Here is a 24,854-nt window from a genome sequence, read left to right as displayed (position 1 = left end):
TGCTGTTAGTTCTTTGAGAATAACAGACTTATTTTTCTCACCAGGTGTAAAAGTTCTGCTAGCGTAGGCTATCGGTCGATCGCCTTCACTAGTGATTTGGGATAAAATTGCTCCACAACCGACGTTAGAAGCATCCGTTGTGAGAATAAAAGTTTTGGCAAAATCAGGGTATTGTAAAATTTTTGGTGACAGCAGTTTGTGTTTCAGTGTGTCGAAGGCGAGTTGACACTGAACAGACCAGTCAAATTTGCAATTCTTTTTACATAACTGGTTTAAAGGGTGAGCAATTGTTGAAAAATTTTCAACGAATTTTCTATAGTAGTTACAAAATGCGACGAATCTTCGAACTTCGTCAGCATTCTGCGGCACTGGATATTTAACCAGTGATTCATATTTAGAATCATCTGGGAGTATTCCTTTATCTGTGACTTTGTGCCCCAGATAAGTTACTTCAGATTTAAAAAATTTACATTTTGAAGGATTAAGCTTCAAATTGTAATGTCGCAATCTTTCAAAAACAGTAGTTAAATTTTTAATGTGATGTCTCATTGAGCATCCTATGACAATAATATCGTCAATATAAATAAAAGCTACTTCAGGAGTGAGACCTGCCATTGCAATGGTCATCATCCTTTGAAAACTATTTGGGCTAATGTTCAAACCAAACGGTAATCTTAAAAATTGGAAGTGCCCAGTATCCGTGGAGAATGCAGTAAATTTTCTACATTCCTCCTCTAAAGGAATCTGGTGAAATCCAGATGTCAAGTCTAGGGTGCTAAAATATTTAGCTCTTCCTAGCTGGTCTAAAATCGTATCTATTCTCGGCAATGGAAATTTATCTGCCAATATTTTTTTATTTAACTGACGGAAATCAACGACTAATCTCCATTTCTTAGAACCATCACTTGATTTTTTGGGCACCAATAAAATTGGTGAATTATAATTCGATACAGATGGTTCAATAATTTTGTCATTTATCATTTTTTTAACTTGTTCCTCAATTACGGGTTTTTGTGAATGTATAGTTTTATAATTAGGGATATATACTGGACTAGGGTCAGTGAGGTTAATTTTTTGTTCATAGAAATTATTTGTGGTTAGTTTTTCGTCGGGTAAGCAGAAAATATCCGAAAATTTTGTGATTAATTGTTTTAAAGGGTCGTGTGTATAGTTTGGAATTTCATCAAAATTTATTTTTTCAATTATGTCTTCAACTCTGTTTTGGTTGTTTAGGATCAATAATTCAAAATTCCTTAATGGTTCAATTTTCGGTTTAAATTTCTTCAGTAAAATTGGTGAATTCGTTGTATTTATTAATTTCACACAACTTGTGTTAGGGGATATTATTGTGTTTCCGCAGAATAATCCTCGTTGGATTTCCTCAGAAAACACAACAGAATCCTCATCGACACTAAGTTGTGGAATTCTTCTAATTATTTCGCACCTGGGCGGTACTACTATTGAGTTATTTAAATTATCCTCAATTGGTACCTCAACGGTGTTCTCTTGAAAATTAAATGTCAATAACCAATTTTCATAGTTAATTGAACATTTGTATTTAATAAAGAAATCGCGTCCTAGGAGTCCATCTGTTATTATGGGAAAATCGCTAGGGACGACTTGGAACATATGACTGACGATCAATCCATTATCAAATTTCAATTGAGTTTCAGTTTCGGCCAATGTACGTATTGATCCATCTGTAACTCCTGTTAAATTGTACTGCTTTGCGGTATTTACTTTTTGCTCGGGTTTCAATTTACCAGCTTTAAATATTGAAATATCAGCACCTGTGTCAATTATAAAACTGCATTTTGAGTTGGCCATGCCTGCAGTGATAAATACAAAATTCGCTGAGGCATTGTTTACGGAAAAAATGGACTTTGCGTCTAGTCTAAAAAATGTTGGTTTTCTCTGTTTGACCCGGTTTGGTTGTTATTAACGTTCTGAGTTTGAACGTTTTGTTGATTGTTGGGATCAGTATTTAGTTGAAAAATTTGGTGAGGGTTTCTGTTAGTCCCATGACCATTACCTCTATTTGACTGATTATTGTTATTTCTATTATTATAATTATTGTTGTTGTTATAATTATTGTTATTATTTCGATTGTTGTTTCTGTTATTGTTACGATTGCGATTATTATTGTTATGGTTACGATTATTATTGTCATAATTATTATTATAATTATTGTTATAATTGCCATGATAACGGTTGTTACCATTACGATTACGGTAATTATTACCGTTTGTGTTATTATTGTTACCATTATTGTTGCGGTAATTTTTATTTGATTTAGATTGTTGGAATAATAGTATTTCGGCAGGAGTTTCAATTGATTCTTCCAATGCAATGTTAATTGCATCGGAAAGCTTCAATATTTTTCCAGCTCCGGCACTGGCTTTTATTATGGTTTTCGCTTCTTTATTTTTTAAACCATTCGCCAGTGCCTTTATGCCAGCTTTACTGGCATATTTATTTGAAGTATCACCGGGCATATCGTCATCACGATACGCTTGCTCGAGAGCCAACGTATGTTTCTCGATTTCCCGAGTGAAGGTTTTTATATCGCCAGTTTGTTTAGTGGCGTTTAATGTTACTAGGGCAGCTTCTGGGCTGGTTTTTATTTTGCACCCACCCAGTGCTGCCATAATTGTATCTATAGTTGTTGCATTGTCAATTTCTGGCACGAACTGACGCGCTCTACCAGAAAATCTGGACACAATAGATTGCAGGGTAGCTGCTTTATTTGCCTCCGTTACCAGAGGTTTAATGGTCTTGAGTGCATCTAATGTGCACTCAAGTTTGCTCGACTCCCCGTCGTAAGGAGCGACAAGGGAGGAGACCAATTTTATCATTTCCAACGGTGAAGTCATTTCTTTGCTTCTTATATCAAAGATTGACCGATAAAAAATAATTATGATTTTTGCGACTGTCTTAAAGGACAATCGCTTTGTTTGTTTTTGATTTAATCGAAGTGTAATAAAGTCTTCGATTTTTTGAAAAGTGTTTCTAGAAGCTTTTATATAAAAATTAAGTTTACTTGATTCGATCTTCTCTTCGTTAATAAGAAGATATTTTTCTATGTTCGAGTAACTTTTTTGTGCTACTTCCCTTTTGAGTAGTAGTGTGTGTGCTAGAAAATTCCTATAAGGATTTTTTTCAAGGGTTTCTAAGATCTTATGCAAGGTTTTTATGTTTAAATCTAGTTCTTCCATGGCATTCGTCGGCCATTTTTCATTTAAAAAAAAATATTACTTACTATTTGCTTCAAAAATTTTCATCAATTGTTACTTCTTGTTATTTTTTTTGTCTCGATACTGATGTTGCTGCGGGTCTGCGGTCCGGGTTGTGGTGGAACCGTCCGTTCCCACAACCGACGCTCCCCTTCTAGATGTCCGTGTAGAAACACCGCGTAAGGATATGCGTCCGCTAAAAGCGCGCTCCCCTTTACGGTTGTTTGTTGTTGGTGACCTCATTCGATTCCAACTCGTTGCTCGTTGCGATCGCGTCTTAGTAGATGATCGCCAAGATGATTCCACCGGTTTGGTCCTGGATGGCCTGATGGTGGGTCATCAGTCCTCTCGTTGTTGACATGAGTACATGCCCGGTAATGGTTGGGAGAATTCTGCTACTTTTCAGGAAATCCACAATTTTTATTTTTTTTTTATAGGCGTTGGCTTCACCATCACTATTTTTTGTACTTCACTATTTATTATTATTTCACCGTTGGCAGCATTTTTTGCTAGTTTTTCCGCTATTAAACAACTTTTTAGTTGGTTGTTGTCCAACTGTATTGGTTTCTTTGATTTTAGCGTTGATTGAAGTTTCCGTAAATCGTTTGTTAGATTGTTTTTCGTCATTTTCTTGCGCGCACTTTCTATAACACTTTTCACTGGGGGTCACCGGAGTTCTGAGCACTTTTTGATGTTTTTTTTTTTTTGATCGAATCTTATTGTTCTTTCTTAATCACCACTTCACATTTGCGTTACGATGCTTGAGAGCGATACTACTCTTCGTAGTCTGTCCTCTGTTCTCATCCGTTCGAACTTAATTATGGCACGATATAGCACATATGCGAGCGTAATAAAAATTACTGCTACAGCTGCATATGCTTACACCGTTGTCGCGCTCGCACTTTTTTCCAAGTGTGCTGTTTGCAGCACATTCGCGTTTATGATGCGTATTGTCTCCTCATGCAATAAGGGCGGCTTTGGTGTACTTTGTTCAGTACCCATCGTTAACTTAAAATGTTATTTTTTTCACTGTCGCACTGTTTTTTCACTGTTTTTCACGGTCACTGTTCGGTGCACTAACGCGGCACGAAAGATTTTCCAGTGTGGTGGCATTTCGGGTCACTACGGCGTGCTGTCAAAACTTTGACGCGAAGCCGCTGTCACGGTCGCCATGTAATATCTCAAACGTTCGACAGTGCGAGGCGTAAGAACCGCGGGGAAACCTGCAGGGACTTTCTTTGCATTAAGAGCTATCCAAGGTGTGGTAGACTGCGAGGAGCAGTAACCAGCTCGGAGCTCGAAATAAAGTAGACAAGTCGCCTTGATGTTCCAGCCGAAAAGACTCCTTTTTGTTTATTTGAACTCGGGTATTTATACTAGTCAAATTTGTTGCATCACATGTAATTTGAGTGGTGACACTTACGTGCTACAGTATAGACTTCTGGAGTTGGCTTGTACTTGGTTGAACCCTTGCGCTGGCTCAGCAGGAGTCAGCGTCCCGGCCAATTGTCGATGAACCGAAATATGGTTCGAAAAAGGCTATACGCAAGCATCAGCAATTATGCTTGCGCCAAGTGGTTCTAACTGTGTGTGGGCTCTACAGCCAGGCAGGGTTTGTGTTTTGAAAGACAAAACCTGGTCTTGTTGTGCGAGGTCCGGGCATGGTAATGGAAATTAAGTGTGAATGGGTATGTTGGGAATGCAGTGGTGTTCAGACTATTACACCGCCAATCAGTGAGGTTCTCCTCGATATAAGCTCCTGAAAAGTGCATAAATGCCTCACGGCAAGAAAAAGTACGGTCTCTTATCAGCGGGATCGGTAGACTTGAAGAAGTTAAAGAATGCCGATGCACTACCTGCAAAGCCAGGCAGTTACCCCATTTTTGTGAAAACATTGTCATCGGATTCGGTGCGAAAGTGGCTGACCTGGTTCATCAAATCTGGTGCTTTACGAGCTTCCATTCGCTTGTGTGCTGATGGACTCAAAATTCTGCTACCTACCAGAAGGGGGATTTCTTGAACAACACAAAGATTGAATACTACAGCCATGACGATCCAGGTAAACGACCCATGAAACAGGTCCTCCGTGGCCTGTACAACATGGATGTGAGTGTGCTGAAAGAAAAGCTCAAAACTCTTAAGTTGAACGTGATCGAAGTCTTCAAGATGACGAGACACAACAAGGACATCAAGTATCGTGATCAACTGTACCTGGTTCATCTCGAGAAATGATCGACAACGCCGTCTGAGCTGAAGGCAGTTCGGGCAATTGCACCGTGACGGGACGCAATGTTCGAACTGCTTGCAGTTTGGGCATGGTGGAAGTATCTGTTTCATCAAGAGTCGTTGTGCAACCTGAGAAGGTGAGCACAAAACTCAAGCTTGCAACACAATCAACGAAAACATCGAAACCAAATGCTTCAGTTGCGGAGGCGACCATTCGACCAAGAATCGAAGCTGCTCAAAACGAGCTGAGTTTGTGAAAATCCAGCAGCAAGCGACGACGAGGCACCAACCAAATCGTCGCAAAACACCAACAGGATTCACGGACTTGGATTTTCCTGCTTTGGCGTCACCAGGAGCGGGATCAGCACATCAGAAAAAAAAATGATGGAAATTATTCATCAGGAAATGGTGACAGATTTTGTGTCAAAAATAATCGTGGGGGGAGGGGGGGTTCATTTTCCGAATCATACTTGTTTTGGAAATATTTTCGTGTTTTGGCAATTAATTTCCACAGAGGTTTCAATGATTGAAAACATTTAATTAGAATGAATTATTCAGGATTAAATAAATTGGCAATTGATTTTAGTTTGTACAAAGTTCAATTAGTTTGTACACCATATTCTTTTTTTAAGTCACCTTTTTTTAAACGATTCTCGATTTACGCAACTTTTTTTAAGTCATGACTTAAAATGAGAATGTCCATGACTTAAATTGAGAATATGACTTAAATTAAGAATCTTTGGGATTTCGTAATTTGTCGGAGAGTTTTCATCATGTATAAATTGTATTTGGTTTAGTTATGTTATTAAAACATTTTAGCATGGTTTTGGAACACCTGGGATGTTCTAGTCCATCCGAAACTTCCGGAAATTTTGTGCAGCAGGCTAACCTAAGAAACAAGTTGAAACTTCAAAATTTTGACAACGGATCCTACCCAGACTGCTTCAGTGAGTGCGGTAGGCTACAGTGCATTGTTGTAACGACTTATTGGGATGATCTGGGACATCCAAGGACTCCCTGGAGTTAAGATCTGTGGGTCTACCGCCGTAACAAGCAAGAGGTCGACGGATTTTGACCCCGGAACAAATCCGCATTGCTTCAGTGAGTATGGTAGACTACTTTGCTGATGTGTTGGGATGCCCTGGGTCATCCAAGGACTCCCTGGAGTTAAGATCTGAGGGTCTACCACCGTAACAAGCAAGAGGTCGACCGATTTTGACCCCGGAATATACCCGCATAGCTTCAGAGAGTATGGCAGACTACTTTGCTGATGTGTTGGGATGTCCTGGGTCATCCAAGGAGTCCCTGGAGTTAAGATCTGAGGGTCTACTACCGTAACAAGCAGGAGGTCGACGGAGTTTGACCCCGGAATATACCCGCATAGCTTCAGTGAGCATTGTAGACTACTTTACTGATGTTCTAGGATGTTCTAGGTCGTCCAAGGACTCCCTGATGTTAAGATCTGTGGGTCTACCACCGTAACAAGCAAGAGGTCGACGGATTTTGACCCCGGAACATATCCGCATAGCTTCAGTGAGTATGGTAGACTACTATGCTGATGTGTTGGGATGTCCTGGGTCATCCAAGGAGTCCCTGGAGTTAAGATCTGAGGGTCTACCACCGTAACAAGCAGGAGGTCGACGGAGTTTGACCCCGGAATATACCCGCATAGCTTCAGTGAGTATGGCAGACTACTTTGCTGATGTGTTGGGATATCCTGGGTCATCCAAAGACTCCCTGGAGTTAAGATCTGTGGGTCTACCACCGTAATAAGCAGGAGGTCGACGGAGTTTGACCCCGGAATATACCCGCATAGCTTCAGTGAGCATTGTAGACTACTTTACTGATGTTCTAGGATGTTCTAGGTCGTCCAAGGACTCCCTGATGTTAAGATCTGTGGGTCTACCACCGTAACAAGCAAGAGGTCGACCGATTTTGACCCCGGAATATACCCGCATAGCTTCAGAGAGTATGGCAGACTACTTTGCTGATGTGTTGGGATGTCCTGGGTCATCCAAGGACTCCCTGGAATTAAGATCTGTGAGTCTAACACCGTAACAAGCAAGAGGTCGACGGATTTTGACCCCGGAATATACCCGTTTAGCTTCAGTGAGTATGGCAGACTACTTTGCTGATGTGTCGGGCTGACTTGAGTCATCCAAGGACTCCCTGGAATTAAGATCTGAGGGTCTACCGCCGTAATGAGCCAGAAGTCGACGAGTTTTGACCCCGGGACTCACTCGCATAGCTTCAGTGAGTATGATAGACTAATTTGCTGATGTGTTGAGATGTTCTGGGTCATCCAAGGACTCCCTGGATATATGATAGACCACCAGATCTTAACTCCAGGGAGTCATTGGATGACCCAAGTCAGCCTAACACATCAACAAAGTAGTCTACCATACTCACTGAAGCCATGCGGATATGTCCCGAGGTCAAAAACCGTCAACCTCTTGCTTGTTACGGTGGTAGACCCACAGATCTTAACTCCAGGGACTCCTTGGATGACCCAGGACATCCCAACACATCAGCAAAGTAGTCTGCCATACTCACTGAAGCTATGCGGGTATATTCCGGGGTCAAACTCCGTCGACCTCTTGCTTGTTACGGTGGTAGACCCTCAGATCTTAACTCCAGGGACTCCTTGGATGATCCAGGACATCCCAACACATCAGCAAAGTAGTCTACCATACTCACTGAAGCAATGCGGGTATATTCCGGGGTCAAAATCCGTCGACCTCCTGCTTGTTACGGTGGTAGACCCACAGATCTTAACTCCAGGGAGTCCTTGGATGACCCAGGATATCCCAACACATCAGCAAAGTAGTCTGCCATACTCTCTGAAGCTATGCGGGTATATTCCGGGGTCAAAATCCGTCGACCTCGTGCTTGTTACGGTGGTAGACCCACAGATCTTAACTCCAGGGAGTCCTTGGATGACCCAGGGCATTCCTACACATCAGTAAAGTAGTCTACCATACTCACTGAAGCTATGCGGATATGTTCCGGGGTCAAAATCCGTCGACCTCTTGCTTGTTACGGCGGTAGACCCACAGATCTTAACTCCAGGAAGTCCTTGGATGTCCCAGATCATCCCAATAAGTCGTTACAACAATGCACTGTAACCTACCGCACTCACTGAAGCAGTCTGGGTAGGATCCGTTGTCAAAATTTTGAAGTTTCATCTTGTTTCTTCGGTTAGCCTGCTGCACAGAATTCCCGGAAGTTTCGGATAGACTAGAACATCCCAGGTGTTCCAAAACCATGCTAAAATGTTTTAATAACATAACTTAACCAAATACAATTGATACATGATGAAAATTCTCCGACAAATTACGAAATCCCAGAGATTCTTAATTTAAGTCATATTCTCAATTTAAGTCATGGACATTCTTTTTTTAAACGATTCTCGAATTAAACACCCCCATTTCGTTGTGTAAATCAAGAATATGGTGTACAAAGTTCTTTGTCATGTTGGTCATGTAGAACATAACCACCTGCACCTTTTTTCTGTGCAGGAACAAGTAAGAACTCTTGGTGGATTTATCTTTAAATACAGTTCGTAGTTTACTCGTTCCAATGATTTTGAATATTTCAATGAATTTAGTTTTAAGTTGGAATCAGCACCTCCGTGTACGCACGAGAGCAAGCAGCAGTGAAGTGCTCAGTGCTCTATCGTTTTTTTTCGGATTTCTTCGCTGTAATTGATTGTGATCACCCGCGAGTTTGCTTCTCCAGCATGCCAAAGGCCGGCCGTGGCCGTGGCAGTTCGAGTGCGGCCTCGAAAAACCCGCGAAGTTCGTCTACCGCACGGAAAAAAAAGTGTGCGAGAAATCGTGAATTTCGATTCATGAATTCGTGAATAATTTTGTGCATGATTTCGTGATACCTTTCATGATTTCATGAATTTTATTCATGAAATCGTGCATAAAAATGCACGAATTTATGAATTTTATTCATGGCTAAAATATTTTTACGAATATTCATGAATTTTCCTTCATGAAATCATGCATATCACTATTCATGATTTCATGACTGATTTTCATGAAGTCATGACTAAACTTCATGAATTCATGAAAAATATTCATGATTTTACGATTATTTATGCATGCGTAAATTTTACGTCGTAAAATTTTATTCGCGAATTTATGAATCATGTTTTTCATGATTTCATGAAAGTTTACATGATTTCATGAATAAAATGCATGAATTCGTGCATAACATTCATGGGTTTATGATTTTTATCCATGTTTATGACGAGTGATCTTGATCAATCAAGAACAGTTTCGCTCGAACTGTCAAGCTTGTTTTTCGCTTGCCAGTTCAGCCGCGTGTTTATTTGAAACGAAGTCAATCGCGTTGTGACTTGTCGCGTCCTGTTGTGTTTGCCGGTGAAAGTGACCGTGATTTGTGGACCCGGGATTTGGAGGTGCTGTCCACCGGAACCGGGAAATGATCTGCGGCCGTTCCGTTGGAAATGGCAACGGAGCCAAGGGCTAGCGGGAGGAGGACCGGGCGGCAGGAGGAGTAACAAGGTAAGAGTGAGGACAATCTGCAAAAGATAGAACAGTTCCCGGTTTGTTCGCGTGTTTGTTTTGATTGCCGAATCAAGGGGAACATGGTCCATAAGACAGTTCCCGTGTTTTATCTCCGCGTGTGACAGTTTCTTGGTCGCGGACTCGTAGGGATTTCGGTTTTCTGTCAATTGCCGGGGCATTCTACGTGTGTGACAGACAGTGAGGTTTGTTTTGGGTTTGGAAACTAAAAAATCCCGTTTTTTATCGGTTCCCGTGGATGCCCTGAGTGACATTTCGGCGCTCTGTTTTGAGCTAAGTATTTCAAGTATTTTAAATATTCAAAGTGTTTAAAGTTTGTTGAGTATTTAAATAATTTCAAGCATTTATTTTTTTCTAGGTATTTTAATATTGTAAGTATTTATAATATTTTAAGTATTTGAAATATTTATTTTTTAAATATGTTGAATATGCTAATGATTTTAAGTATATTCATTTTTTCAGGTATTTTAATATTATATGTTTTTAAAGTTTTGTAGTATTTCAAGTATTTGAAATAATAAAAGTGTTTAAAGTTTGTTAAGTATTTAAATAATTTTAAGAATTTTATTCTTTCTAGGTATTTAAATATTTTAAGAACTTATAATATTTTAAGTATTTGAAATATTTATATTTCAAGTATGAATCAAAGTATTTCCTTTTTTTAGGTATTTTAATATTCTATGTTTTTTCAATTATTTGAAATATTTAAACTGAATAAAATTTGATAAATATTGAAATAATTTTAAGCATTTATTTTTTTCTAGATATTTTATTATTTTAAGTATTTTAAATATTTTAAGATTATGAAAGATGTTTTTTCAAGTATGTTAAATATGTTAATAATTTTAATAATGTAAGTATTTATAGTTTTTTTTTAAAATATTTAACATATTTAAAGTATTTAAAGTATTTTAAGTATTTTAAGTATTTCAAGGTATTTTAAGTATTTTAAGTATTTTAAGTATTTTAAGTTTTTTAAGTATTTTAAGTATTTTAAGTATTTTAAGTATTTTAAGTATTTTAAGTATTTTAAGTATTTTAAGTATTTTAAGTATTTTAAGTATTTTAAGTATTTTAAGTATTTTAAGTTTTTTAAGTATTTTAAGTTTTTTAAGTATTTTAAGTATTTTAAGTATTTTAAGTATTTTAAGTATTTTAAGTATTTTAAGTATTTTAAGTATTTTAAGTATTTTAAGTATTTTAAGTATTTTAAGTATTTTAAGTATTTTAAGTATTTTAAGTATTTTAAGTATTTTAAGTATTTTAAGTATTTTAAGTATTTTAAGTATTTTAAGTATTTTAAGTATTTTAAGTATTTTAAGTATTTTAAGTATTTTAAGTATTTTAAGTATTTTAAGTATTTTAAGTATTTTAAGTATTTTAAGTATTTTAAGTATTTTAAGTATTTTAAGTATTTTAAGTATTTTAAGTATTTTAAGTATTTTAAGTATTTTAAGTATTTTAAGTATTTTAAGTATTTTAAGTATTTTAAGTATTTTAAGTATTTTAAGTATTTTAAGTATTTTAAGTATTTTAAGTATTTTAAGTATTTTAAGTATTTTAAGTATTTTAAGTATTTTAAGTATTTTAAGTATTTTAAGTATTTTAAGTATTTTAAGTATTTTAAGTATTTTAAGTATTTTAAGTATTTTAAGTATTTTAAGTATTTTAAGTATTTTAAGTATTTTAAGTATTTTAAGTATTTTAAGTATTTTAAGTATTTTAAGTATTTTAAGTATTTTAAGTATTTTAAGTATTTTAAGTATTTTAAGTATTTTAAGTATTTTAAGTATTTTAAGTATTTGAAGTATTTGAAGTATTTTAAGTTTTTTAAGTTTTTTAAGTATTTTAAGTATTTTAAGTATTTTAAGTATTTTAAGTATTTTAAGTATTTTAAGTATATAAAGTATTTTAAGTATTTTAAGTATTTTAAGTATTTTAAGTATTTTAAGTATTTTAAGTATTTTAAGTATTTTAAGTATTTTAAGTATTTTAAGTATTTTAAGTATTTTAAGTATTTTAAGTATTTTAAGTATTTTAAGTATTTTAAGTATTTTAAGTATTTTAAGTATTTTAAGTATTTTAAGTATTTTAAGTATTTTAAGTATTTTAAGTATTTTAAGTATTTTAAGTATTTTAAGTATTTTAAGTATTTTAAGTATTTTAAGTTTTTTAGGTATTTTAAGTATTTTAAGTATTTTAAGTATTTTAAGTATTTTAATTATTTTAAGTATTTTAAGTATTTTAAGTATTTTAAGTATTTTAAGTATTTTAAGTATTTTAAGTATTTTAAGTATTTCAAGTATTTTAAGTATTTTATTTATTTATTGATTTATTTTTGTCCCCAGTGATCACCGGTAACCGGTGACCTGTTCTGAAGTAACCAGGTTGGGCCAGAGTACGTTGGCATCACTTAAAATGGCCAAAGATTTGAATTTCATGAATTTTGATATGTCACATGACAGGGTTTCTTGCACATTCCAAAATGTCCCCAGTGACCACCGGTAACCGGTGACCGGTTCCAAAGTGGCCAGGTGGGGTCAGAGTACATTGGCATCACATAAAATGGCCACAGTTTTAAATTTCATGAATTTTGATATGTCACAAGACAAGGTTCCTTGCACATTCCGAAATGTCCCTAGTGACCACCGGTAACCGGTGACCGGTTCCAAAGTGGCCAGGTTGGGCCAGAGTACATTGGCGTCACATACAATGGCCAAAGATTTGAATTTCATTAATTTTGATATGTCACAAGACAGGGTTCCTTGCACATTCCGAAATGTTCCCTTGTGACCACCGGTAACCGGTGACCGGTTCCAAAGTGGCTAGGTGGGGCCGGAGTACATTGGCATCACATAAAATGGCCACAGTTTTAAATTTCATGAATTTTGATATGTCACAAGACGAGGTTCCTTGCACATTCCGAAGTGTCCCCAGTGACCACCGATAACCGTTGACCGGTTCCATAGTGGCCAGGTGGGGCCAGATTACATTGGCATCACATAAAATGTCCTCCGTTTTTTCACAAAACAGGGTTCCTTGTCAATTCCGATATGTGCACGATATAGTAAATGTACAGAAAAAGTAATCCGGAAATTGTGAAAATCGTACCATGAAATCGTGAATATTACGAGTTTTACTTTACGAATTTTTGAACTATGCATATTGGGCACGAATAAACCAGGAGCCGTGAATAAATATGCATGATTAGACATGCCCGAATACACACGTAAACGTGAATTAAATTCATGATTTCATAAAAAAAAATCACGAATTCATGAAATTTATGCATGATTTCATGAAGTTTATACATGATTTCACGAATTTTATTTACGCCTTCAAAAATAAATCGTAAAAAATATCCCAGAACTCATGAATTTTGTGCACGAATTCATGCATAAAAAATCATGATTTCATGAATTTTATGCATGAAATCATGACTATTTATTCACGAGGTATATTTTTTTGACCGTAATCATGAATTTTTATTCATAAAATCGTGAATATTTTTCACGACTGCATGCATCCATTTCATGAAATCATGAACTTTATTCACGTTTACGAGTGAAATCGGTCATGAAAAGTCATACATATTTATTCACGATTCCTGGATAATTCGTGCCCAATATGCATAGTTCAAAAATTCGTAAAGCAAAAATCGCGATATTCACGATTTCATGGTACGATTTGCATGATTTCCGGAACACTTTTTTTTCCGTGCGGCCGTGTGCAAAAAGGTAAACAAACCAACGCCGTGTCGACCGCCATCGCGCAGGGAAGCGTGAGCGCAGAAGGCATCGACAAAAAGTTACTACATCCCGGATATGTTCCGAGATCACCAGTGCGAACCCGTTCAGGTACTTCCGGTGCCAAGACCAACACGTCAACATCCGCCAACATTCCCATCAGGAACGAGTTCCAGATGCTGAGCGACGACGAAGAAAACAACAACAACAACACCGACGGTAGCAGTTCTACCGACGACGACGAATACGATGGACGTGCACGGAAGAAAGTGTCGACGTCAACAACGAACAATTCTCCAAAGGAACGTAGATCGGCAAAGTTGGCAAAGAACCACCTCCAATCTATGTTTTGGACACGTTGGCGGACGATATTGACGAGTTGCTGGAAGGCCTCGGATATTGTCTGAAAATCGGTAAGTCGTCAGTGCAAGTCTACACATTTGACAACAAGAACTTCGACCTGGTTGTGGAGAAATTGAAGCGTAAAAACTTCAAATTCTACACATTCGACCCCGTGCAGAAGACAGCCGTTAAGGTCGTCTTGCAGGGGTACCAAGACCGCCCGATCTCCGATCTCAAGAAGGACCTCTCGGGTGCTGGAATAACGCCGCGTGACATAAAAGTGCTCTCGCGGAAGACAACATTAACAGGTACACACACACTGTACCTGTTGTACTTCGACCGCGGCACCGTCAAGATTCAAGACCTGCGGTGAACTAAGGCGTTGGACGGGTTTTGGGTAAACTGGCGGTTCTACTCAAAGAACCCGTCGGACGCAGCACAATGCCACCGTTGCCAGAAATTCGGCCACGGCTCGCGGAACTGCAACCTCTCGCCCCGCTGTGTGAAGTACGGTGAATCACACCTCTCTGAGGCGTGTGCACTGCAGTGCAAGGCGGACCTGGGGGACAAGGCAGAGCAAACCAAGGCGCGCATCAAGTGCGCCAACTGTGGAGGTAAGCATACCAGCAACTACCGTGGATGCAGCGCACGGAAAAACTACCTCGAGAAGCAGGAAAAGAGGAAGAAGAAAGCAGCAGCGTCCCACCCTCCTCAGCGAAGCACGAGCGTAACCGTGCCGGCAGCTGATCATCGTACGGTTCCAGCGGAAAACTCAGCGTTCCCTCCTGGTTGGGGGCGATCGTTTGCCAGCGTGGTTGCTGCCGGTAGCGGCAATGCGGCCCAGCAAGAAGTTACCGGGGAAGATCTCTTCACCCTGCCAGAGTTCTTTGCTCTCGCGGGGGAGATGATGTCGCGGTTTCGGACCTGCCGCAACAAGGCGGAGCAATTTCTAGCCCTTGGGGAGCTGATGATCAAGCACATCTACAAATGATAAAACACTGTGATTTAGTTATAAGCTTTTTCTCTTTCTTTCCCCTTTCCTTTGCAATTTTAGCAAGTTTTTTTTTTTAATTTTTCTTGCTCTAGTTAGTGCCTTAGTAATAGAAATAATTGGATTATGATGCAACACACAGCTGAAAGGAACTCCAAAACTCTGTTATGAATTGCAAAAGAACTGATTGTATCTTGATTATTCACCAATAAAACCGAATTGAGTTGAATTGAAAAGAATTGGAAAGAAAAACTCCTAAAATTCAAGAAAATTTAATATTTGGAAGTTGGGATCAGCTGTTAAAGTAATATTTTCTTTTCAGTGCAAAAATGTAAAACAAATTAATGTTACTAAATGAATACAGTTAATAATAAAACAAAAAGTACAACAAAGATAAAGAGCATTTAGCCATACCACTTAGAATGTAAATGAAATGTATTATTATATGAATGTTCAATAATGATGACTGACTGTTATGAAACTAACAAAAAAAATCAAGTTAAATTATATCAATATAAGTTTGCCATAGTATAACTAAGATTTCTAGGTTTTTTTACCAACAACTCCATGCATTCCAATTTAGGTCTCTTATTCTTCCAAAATCAGCACTTTGGCAAAACTTTGTCGCCAAGATTGCACTTTTTCTCGAGAGACGCTTCTCTCGTAAAAGTAATCTTTTACATTAAACACCCCCCTGCTTCATGTCTCCCCTTGATTTTTCCTCCCACCAAACTTGGCAAACTGTCTGCACCGGAATTGATAACCAGTGTAGCCATTTATCTTGGCAAAGCGCTAAAAGTCAACCAGCAGCAGCAGCTCGAAAACAACAGCATAAAAGCAGCTCGGGAAAAAATGTCACAACCTTCGCCGTTTAGTGAGGGAGGGGGCAAACAAGTGCAAGGCCACCCCCTCAAGCCAGGAACGGGGAAAAAATAAATTGTTCTGCAGCTTTCGGCCTGGTTTTCCAACGTGGCAACGACAAAAAAGTCGTGGGAGGCTGTAACGGTAATCCTTGAGAGGAAGAAAAACAGCTTGATTGCCCCACTCCCCCGATGGTCGAGGATTTGTTCCTACTTGCAGCTTGAGTGTCGCTAATCGTCATTACCACTTCCTCCGCTTTTTATGTACAAGGAAAAAGTGGAGACACTTTGCGGCAGTTTCCCGGTGAAAAACGAGGAAATTGGTGACTTGCTAAGTTGGGCGTGACCTCCTTAACAGCTGCACTTTGGAAAACTATTCTTGCGCTGGTAATTAACAAGCAGATTACATTATTTGCAAAGTCGTTTCAAGGTTAATTGCTGTGGGACTGGCACAGAAAACTTGAATGTAATGCAAATAAATATTATTCAGAAATTTTTTATCGCTCAAATAATGAAAAATAATTAAAAACACACAATTCCTTCTAAGACACAATCTGCTTCACCAAATAAATTTCACAAACTAATGCAAATGTTTTCTCTCCAAATGTCTCCCATTATTTGCAGTGGTCGTCGAAGAGCCCGAGTTTACGGACGTAATCGAGAACGTTACAGTGCCTGCCGGACGGAATGTCAAACTGGCGTGCTCCGTCAAGAACCTAGGATCGTACAAGGTAAGGGAAGAGTGTTACGTCACCTTAAACAAAAACCATACACACGTGTGGGTACCCGAACGAAATTGCTTTTCCGCTTAAAATAACATTTGCCCTCAATACGTAATCCTTGCCCCCCGAAAACCTCAAGCGAGAGAGAGGAAAAATCACGTGCAATAAAACGAAATCTGTTTTATTAAAATTGTTATCTTTTAATAAAAAGCCCTGCGCGTTGCCGCAACCCGAAATGCCCGTTAAAGATAAATATGCAGCATTCATGGATATTTTCCTAATAAAAATTCACATTTATTTACATCTTCTTCACGCAAGGTGTACTCGAACGAGCAGTACACCAACATTCAGCTGACTGACGTGCTGGCAGACCGTTCAAGACGTCCGTTGCTTGAATCTTGTGCGGGGTGAAATGAAAGCGGGGCAGAACGATGATGATGATGCCCTGTAAGTAAAAGCCTGAAGACGGCTGATTTCAAGAAGCCAAACCAGCATCCGTAGTCAGGAAGCTTGAGCTGTTGGCCGGCGGTGGAAGCTATATTTACATTCATCCACCGTCAGACAGACGGCACGGACCAACAACTTTTGGGAGGAAACCGTTTCTTACGTGAGATTTTTGCAAAAATATGAGGGGGAAAGTTTTGGACGGTGTGTAGAACTATCAACTTTAATTTATTAAAAAAAAAAACAGGTTTTGAAAAAAACAGACCGAAAGAGCAATACAAGACTAAATCAAACACAAGAATGTATGAGAAAAACATGACCAAGGTTCATTTCGCCCTGAGACAGCCAATACAGAATTCAAATTAAATAGACAATAAAAAATAACAAAACACAGAAAGAATGAGACAATTATAACAGTGTAAGATATTTAAAATGAGAAGTTATGGCAGAATGATGCAGACTTAGAAAATGAGATAATAAAACCAAAACAAAGTGAAAATTCCTAGAAAAAAATAGACAAACAAGACAGAGTGAGTCAGGTTAGACGGTATGAGACATTCAAAGCCAATAAAGATGCACATGACAGAGTGAGTCAATCAAACCACAAAATAAGACAGAATGAGACAAACTACTCAAATGAAAAAAACCAAATGAGACAACCAACACAAAAAAAGACAGAGGGAGACAGGCATAGAACAAATCAAACAGAACAGAATAAAACAGATAATGCAGTATGAATTGTGGCACACAAATCAAAATAAATGAAAATAACAAAATTACACAGATATGACAGTGAGAAATGAGATAGACTGCGTTAATGAAACAAACAACTTAAAATGAGACAAACAAGACAACGTAGTTTAGCTGAGACGGTATAAGAGAATAAAGACAGAATTAGACATACAGGACAAAGTGAGCCAATCAAGACGAAAAGTAGATAGAGTGGGACAGGCAGAATAAATCAAACTGGACATAGATAGTATAGAATGAATTGTAATGAGACAGACAGGACAAAATGAGACAATCAGAAGAAAATCAGTCAACAGTCCAAGTTAAAATAAATAAATATGACAAAGACTAAACAGAATGAGATAGAATAAACACAAAGAGTCTCACAAGTAAAAACTACTTGAATATGAAATTATGAGACAGAAAGCACAAAACGAGACATTCAAGGCAGAGTGAGACAATTTAGACAAAATTACACAGATATGACAGTATAAGACAATCTGATGAGAAGTTATAATAGAATATCATCGTCAGTGTAGACTAGAAGACAAGACAAAATAAGACAAACAAGATAAAATTAGATAAACAAGGCGGTTGGAGGTAATCAAGACAGAATAAGACACACAGAACATAGTGAGACAGTCAAGACAAAAAGAGCAGACAGAATGAAACGGACAGCTCAAAATGAATCAAACAGAACAAATAAGATAGACACCATAATGAGACAGACATACAGATAGAGTAAAAGAAATCTCTTCGTTACGTTTTTTCTAATTCTGATTTCTAATTTTCTAAACTAAAATTTGGTTTCTCTGAAATGACGAAACATTTTTGCTATCTTCTTAAATTAATTTGTAGGTTTTGTTCAGAACTACACAGAAGAAAAAATCATGGTAAAATTACATATGGGAAGGGGTACATCTTTTATGTCAGAAAAAATGTGTAATTTTATCTCTGAAAATTTGTAATTTTACCACTATTCTGTTGTAATGTCACTTTTTCACTCTAAATTGAGGTAACATTTCATCATAAAAGAGGTAATATTCAACCTTCCAAAATTACACCTTCCAAATTTACAAAAATTTTTGCTGTGTACAAAACGCTTTTTGAAGCTTGCAAAAATATTGTATGGTTTAAGACAGCGGTTCTCAACCTTTTTCGACCAAATTCCCTCATTGGATTACTTTCAAGACCTTAATTCCCCCCCTTAAATTTGTAATTTAGTATCAATTCACAAAAATCATAATTTGGCTTTTATTTATGTAGAATGATTAAATTTTTCACTGCAAAATAAAAAAAAACCCTTGCAATAAAAGAACAAATTCTTAATGATTAGTTTTAACAATTTTAAATAATCTTAGCATGTTGAATAGAATGCAAAATCTCTTTGAAAATATAAAAAAATATCTTAAATAAAGATCTCTTACAAAAAAATTGAAAGCAGCTCAAAATCGAAAAAAAAACCAGAACCTGAGAAAAGTATTTTGATAAAACTTAAACCCTGCTCATGTTTGAAAGAATATCAATGAATTCTATATCACAAACATTTAGTACAGATCTAGAAGGTTTTTTTTTTAATTTTTCCTTCTCTTGCCAAACCCATTGTTAGAATATCCAATTACATCAAAATGAATTATAGTTCAAATCATAGTTGAAAGGAACTCCAAAACTCTATTAGGTTATAAGATATACGGAATTGTTAATTGATTATTTACTAATAAAATAAATTGAAATTGAAAAACATTTAGTACAACTCATTTTTGAAAACCAGAACAAAAATATTCAAGACCTGACATTTATACATTTTTTGTCAGTTATATCTCAGATATTTTTGAAGATGTAACCGAAGGAAAAAATAAATGAATTGTCAAAGATATTCACATATTTCGCTAGAAACTCAAAAATCATTGTAAGCATTAAAACTTCGAAGAAAGTTCCAGGAAAAGATTTAGGTTTTTAGCAAAAACGTTCAAAAACAAAGATTTTCTATTGCATCCTCATTCCTCCCCAAGAATGGCCAAATTCCCCCAGGGGGGAATTCCTCACCGATTGAGGAACACTGGTTTAAGAGTACAGTAAAACCTCGCATAGTGCGCAGGCGTTACGCTTTGTATGTCGTCGATTTCTCATACACGGCATAATATTTGTACAATCTTTTTGAAGCAATTTGTTCTTCTTGTTCCAATCTACAATTAGCTTCAAAAAGATTGCAAAAATATTAAGTCATTTTAGAGAAATTGAAGAAATACAAAGCTGATTAGCTACGCACTATGCGAGGTTTATCTGTAATCTACGAAATAAAAAAAAGCGTAGCGCCACCACGTAAAAAGAGGTTTCTTTGTACTGAAACACAAGACAAAATACATCTTAAACAAGACAGAATGAGATAAATGAAACAGACAACAAATATTTCTTTCAAAAATTTCTTTCAGTTTCTCTAAAGACACACCGTTCCCGCTCTAGACGCACCCAAAACCGAGAGATAACAATCATAACACGCAAATGTTTATCCATTTTTGGAAACCTTCTCCCGTTCTGATCAAACTTGTTCGGTCCACGTGGCTTCAAGTGGTACAAGAGCTTCGATTGCAAGGCCAAGAAACCACATGAGATCCAGAGGAATTCTTTCTTTCTGAAGAAGGAAAGGAGCAGGAGAGAAGGGAGGGGGGGAATGCTCACATTATTCTTCCTCACCTCACGTGTGTGGGGTGGAACACCCCACCTCCCCTCTACAAATTGCCCTGGGTCGGTCTCTTCAAATTTTATGAGGAATAAAAATCTCATACAAAGTACATTTTTATGTTCGTTATGAGATTCTCCACCGTTTCTTCTCCGTCTCCGACGTCTTCGAAGGAAACCAGCAGCAAACAACCCACCTTAGTTGGTGTGGCAGGTATTTCGGGAGGGTTGATTTTTTTCCTTTTTTTCAGTTATGGTTAAGGGATGATGCTTCTCAATGTTGTCGTCGTTTGGGGACTGGTTGAATGAATGAAGGGGAAAAAAACGTAAAAATAAAATCATGCCCTGAAGGGTAAATTATACGCCTCACCGGTGAGATTCGAGACGAAGGTCGGAGATTGGTTTATTATTATTGTTATTATGATGTACCCGTGCGTGACTTGTGGGGGAAGTGACAGATGTGGGAGGAACGGGTATCGTTTGCTTTTTGGAATTGAATTTGAATGATACCCTTTTTGAACTCTATTTTGTGAGAAATTTTAAAAGTAATACAGTTTATATGAAATGAGATGTTTAAAAATGTCTCATTCTATATGGGTAATTCTCTACCAACTCACACGAAGTCGGGAAAAGTTGCCCCGACCCCTCTTCGATTTGCGTGAAATTTTGTCTTAAGGGGTGAATTTTGTCCCTGATTACGAATCGGATGTCCGTTTTTTGATGTCTCGTGACAGAGGGGCGGTACAACCCCTTTAATTTTTTAACATTCGAAAAAAGAAGTGTTTTTCAATGATTTGCAGCCTTAAACGGTGATGAGATAAAAATTTGGTGGCTAAAGGACTTTTATGTAAAATTAGACGCCCAATTTAATGGCGTACTCAGAATTTCGGAAAAAACGTGTTTTCCATCGAAAAAAAAAAACACTAAAAAAGTTTTATAAACTCTGCCATTTTCGTTACTCAACAGTAAAAAAGTTTGGAAAATGTCATTTGAAGGGAAATTTAATATACTTCTCAAATCTACATTAACCCAGAAGGGTCATTTTTCCATTTAGAACAAAATTTTTCATTTTAAAATTTAGTGTTTTTTCTAACTTTGCAGGGATATTTTTTAGACTGTAACAATGTTCTACAAAGTTGTAGAGCAGACAATTACAAAAAAAAATTGATATATAGACAAATTTTTTACAATTGAGTAACGAATAAAGGCAGAGTTTTTAAACAAATTAAGTGTTTTTTTTTCAATGAAAAAAAGGTTTTTTCGGAATTTTAAGTACGCTTGTTTTCGTGGTCTATTTTCATAGAAAATATTATAAGTTGTTCTAAAACATTGAAAAATGCATTCAAGTTGCCCCGCACTCCACTTCAAATTATAGTTAGGGGTCCAACCAATAATGTTATGTCTTCATATTGATCCTGGAAGTCGTCATTTTTGATTGGCAGCATGTTTAAGTTGAGAGATTGATTTTTTTGCCTGAAATTTCTACAAATTTCTCTCAAAATTCTAAAGAAAAAAAAAATAAAAAGCCGCTAAAACCAATGTCTTACTCTCGTATTCAACTGTAGGTGAAATAAAAATGGCGAGTTTTCAAAATTTCTTGTGAAAACTCAATTCTATCACTTGTATCACTGTATCAGCTACTGCCAGCTTTTTTATGTTTCCAAACCTTTTTCATTTTTTATAACATAATTATTTGATTATATTGGCAATTAGCGGCGAGAAATATTAAACTAACCTAGGACAGAAAGAGTTTTTTTATAACAGCAATTTACAAGCAAAATCAATCATTTCCATTGATTTGACTATGTGACGTAAGCGCCATTACTAAGAAAGCTTTTTAATTTTTTCTGCCTTTAATACATCAAAATCCCTTTTTTCTAAATTTTGAAGAAGATCACTTTTTTATAGAAAAAAAAAATAACATTTGTATAAATTTAATATTTTTTTTTTGATAACTCAATTCCAAAAAAAACCTAACTATTTTTTGAAATATTAAAATTTTAAGAAATTTAATTCTTTAACTTGAAAAAACAACGACAAAAGTTGCAAAAAAGCGTCAAATCTAAATCTATTTTTTTACAACAACTTGAAAAAAAAATCAAATTATTTGCTCTACAGCATTGCCTTGGCGTTCAAATTTCAAATAGGAATAATCGAAATAAATATTATTTTTTTAAGTAATAAATTTTCTACGATATTATCAGCAGATGCGTGTCAATATTTGTTCTTCCTAAAAAAACATCGTTTTATATAATCTCCATTATTTTAAACTTTTGACATTGAATACATAAAATATTTTTCGGAATATTTTGTAATCAGCTTTTATTGTTCAAAAGAAGATAACTCGTCAACTGTTGGTCTGATTTGAAATTCTTGATAATGAAATCATTTGGAAATTTTCCAATAAAAATATTTGTAAATTAACAAAATAGTCATAATAGGTATTTGAGTCCTATGTTACATTGATTTCAAAACATTTGAAAAAAAAGTTTAAGTTAAATCTTCATAACGTTTCAAAAGTCTTGAAAAAGATCAAATGAATGGCTCTAGAAGTGCATTCAATATCATAATCGGAACGCGCGATATCCGGAGGCCACAATATATGGTAAACAGTATCGGAGTACGAGAGAACATTATGATTAATCGCATAGCGTACACACATCATATGTACTGCGTTCATCCTCAACGGAGAGCAGAGTTGACAAATTTGCGTATGAAATTGGTCTTGAATTCTAGGGGTGACAACGATAAAAAAGTTGAATATCCATGCTTATTTTCTAATAATTATTTTAGAAAAAAGTGTTTTTGTTTTGTTTAAAATGAAGTTATTTTGTTGAGAAAATCTTATTCACTAAATATCTTTTAATCTTAAACATTTCACTGCAAATGGGGGCTGACTCCCACGGTATGTAAATTGTGTACACAGAGTACATAAATATCGGGACTCCACTCACTCACTGCGATGTGACGTCTTTGGTCGCTGGAATGTTGTCGGAAGCAGCAGCAGCTTATGCATGAATATGGAAACTTATGAAGTCACGGCGTATGTTTTCCCTTAAGAAGGATGATGAAGCCAACATAAATTTACTTTCCCTCATGTTGGGTGAAGCAACATCGGGAAGCTTATTTGTCAATGGGGATGATACGGTTCGCAAGATGGATAACGTAAATATTTTTTTAGGTTTTCCTTTACTGAGAACGTAAGGGAAAGTGAGAGTTTGCGTAGTATTTGAGGAATACTAAATTTTCCACTTTTTCTTCTGCTCTCAATTTCCAGGTGGCGTGGATGCACTTTGAGCAGTCCGCGATCCTCACCGTGCACAACCACGTGATCACGCGGAATCCGCGGATCAGCGTGACGCACGACAAGCATGACAAACACAAGACCTGGTTCCTGCACATATCAAACGTCCAGGAGGAGGACAAGGGCCGGTATATGTGCCAGATCAACACCGTTACGGCCAAGACCCAGTTCGGGTATCTGCACGTGGTTGGTAAGTTTTTGGTCAAACTGAACATAATTTTTATATCCTTTTATTGTTTTCAACTCACCTGCTTGCTATCTTTATTGAAATAAGTACCCAGAGACAACATTGTTATCAATCTCATTATGCAAAAAGCAACAATTTTCCTCGGCCTCCAGCCAAAAAAAGAAAAGAACAACAAAAACATCGTCGAAGGCCGCGTAATCGCGTCGTAATTGCTACCGTTTACTTTGTCGTAATACCCCGGGAATTCAATTTCCGTTTTGCATTTCCACCGGCAACCAGTGGGAAATCCCCGATTGAACTTGGCTTATCTTCCACCTCATGATGGAATGGGGAAAGCGAAACTGACTGACATAAAATTGTTAATCTCTCTCCACTCGGAGTCTGACGAGGACCTGCTGTCTGTCCAAGTACCTCCAGATCCCCCAGAACTCCATTAGGATTCAAGGATATCGATTTCAGAGACGAAAAAAAAAACAATTTGAAGCGACGACGTGATTAGGAGAGAAAAGAAGTGTGTCTCCCATTGTGTTCATGGAAGGTGCAATCGGAATTGAATTATCTCTGGTTCTTTTGCTATACTCCGGGAGGTGTCCCGGCAGCTGATTTCATTACCGATTTTTTGCTACTGCTCGGCTTCTGTCGAGTTGAGGAAAAAAACAGATGACAGGAAAGTACGTGTCTTATGGGAATCAGCTGGGGATTGACGATGTTGAATAAATGAAATAGGATTTTTTCATAAGAGTAAAATTAATTTTAAGATGAAATGAGTTATTTATTAGACAACCAGAACAAACTTAAGATAACAAATTCGGCAAGTCTGATACTTGACACCATG

General features: G+C 36.9%; 1 protein-coding gene across 2 annotated transcripts in view; it reads left to right on the top strand.

Moving 5' to 3' along the window:
- The window catches only part of LOC120414078 (lachesin-like), a 163,202-nt gene that overhangs the window by 40,723 nt on the left and 97,625 nt on the right, over window positions 1-24,854 (top strand). For both annotated transcript variants that reach the window (XM_039575100.2, XM_039575101.2), the window contains exons 3-4: window positions 16,579-16,685; window positions 23,806-24,022. In XM_039575100.2, the coding sequence (XP_039431034.1) occupies window positions 16,579-16,685; window positions 23,806-24,022 (324 nt within the window). The remainder of the gene's footprint in view (window positions 1-16,578; window positions 16,686-23,805; window positions 24,023-24,854) is intronic.

This window comes from Culex pipiens, chromosome 2, assembly GCF_016801865.2.
Source record: "Culex pipiens pallens isolate TS chromosome 2, TS_CPP_V2, whole genome shotgun sequence".
Taxonomy (NCBI): Eukaryota; Metazoa; Arthropoda; class Insecta; order Diptera; family Culicidae; genus Culex; species Culex pipiens.
Note: the sequence above shows the minus strand (reverse complement) of the source record. Positions and strands in the feature narration are given on the sequence as shown.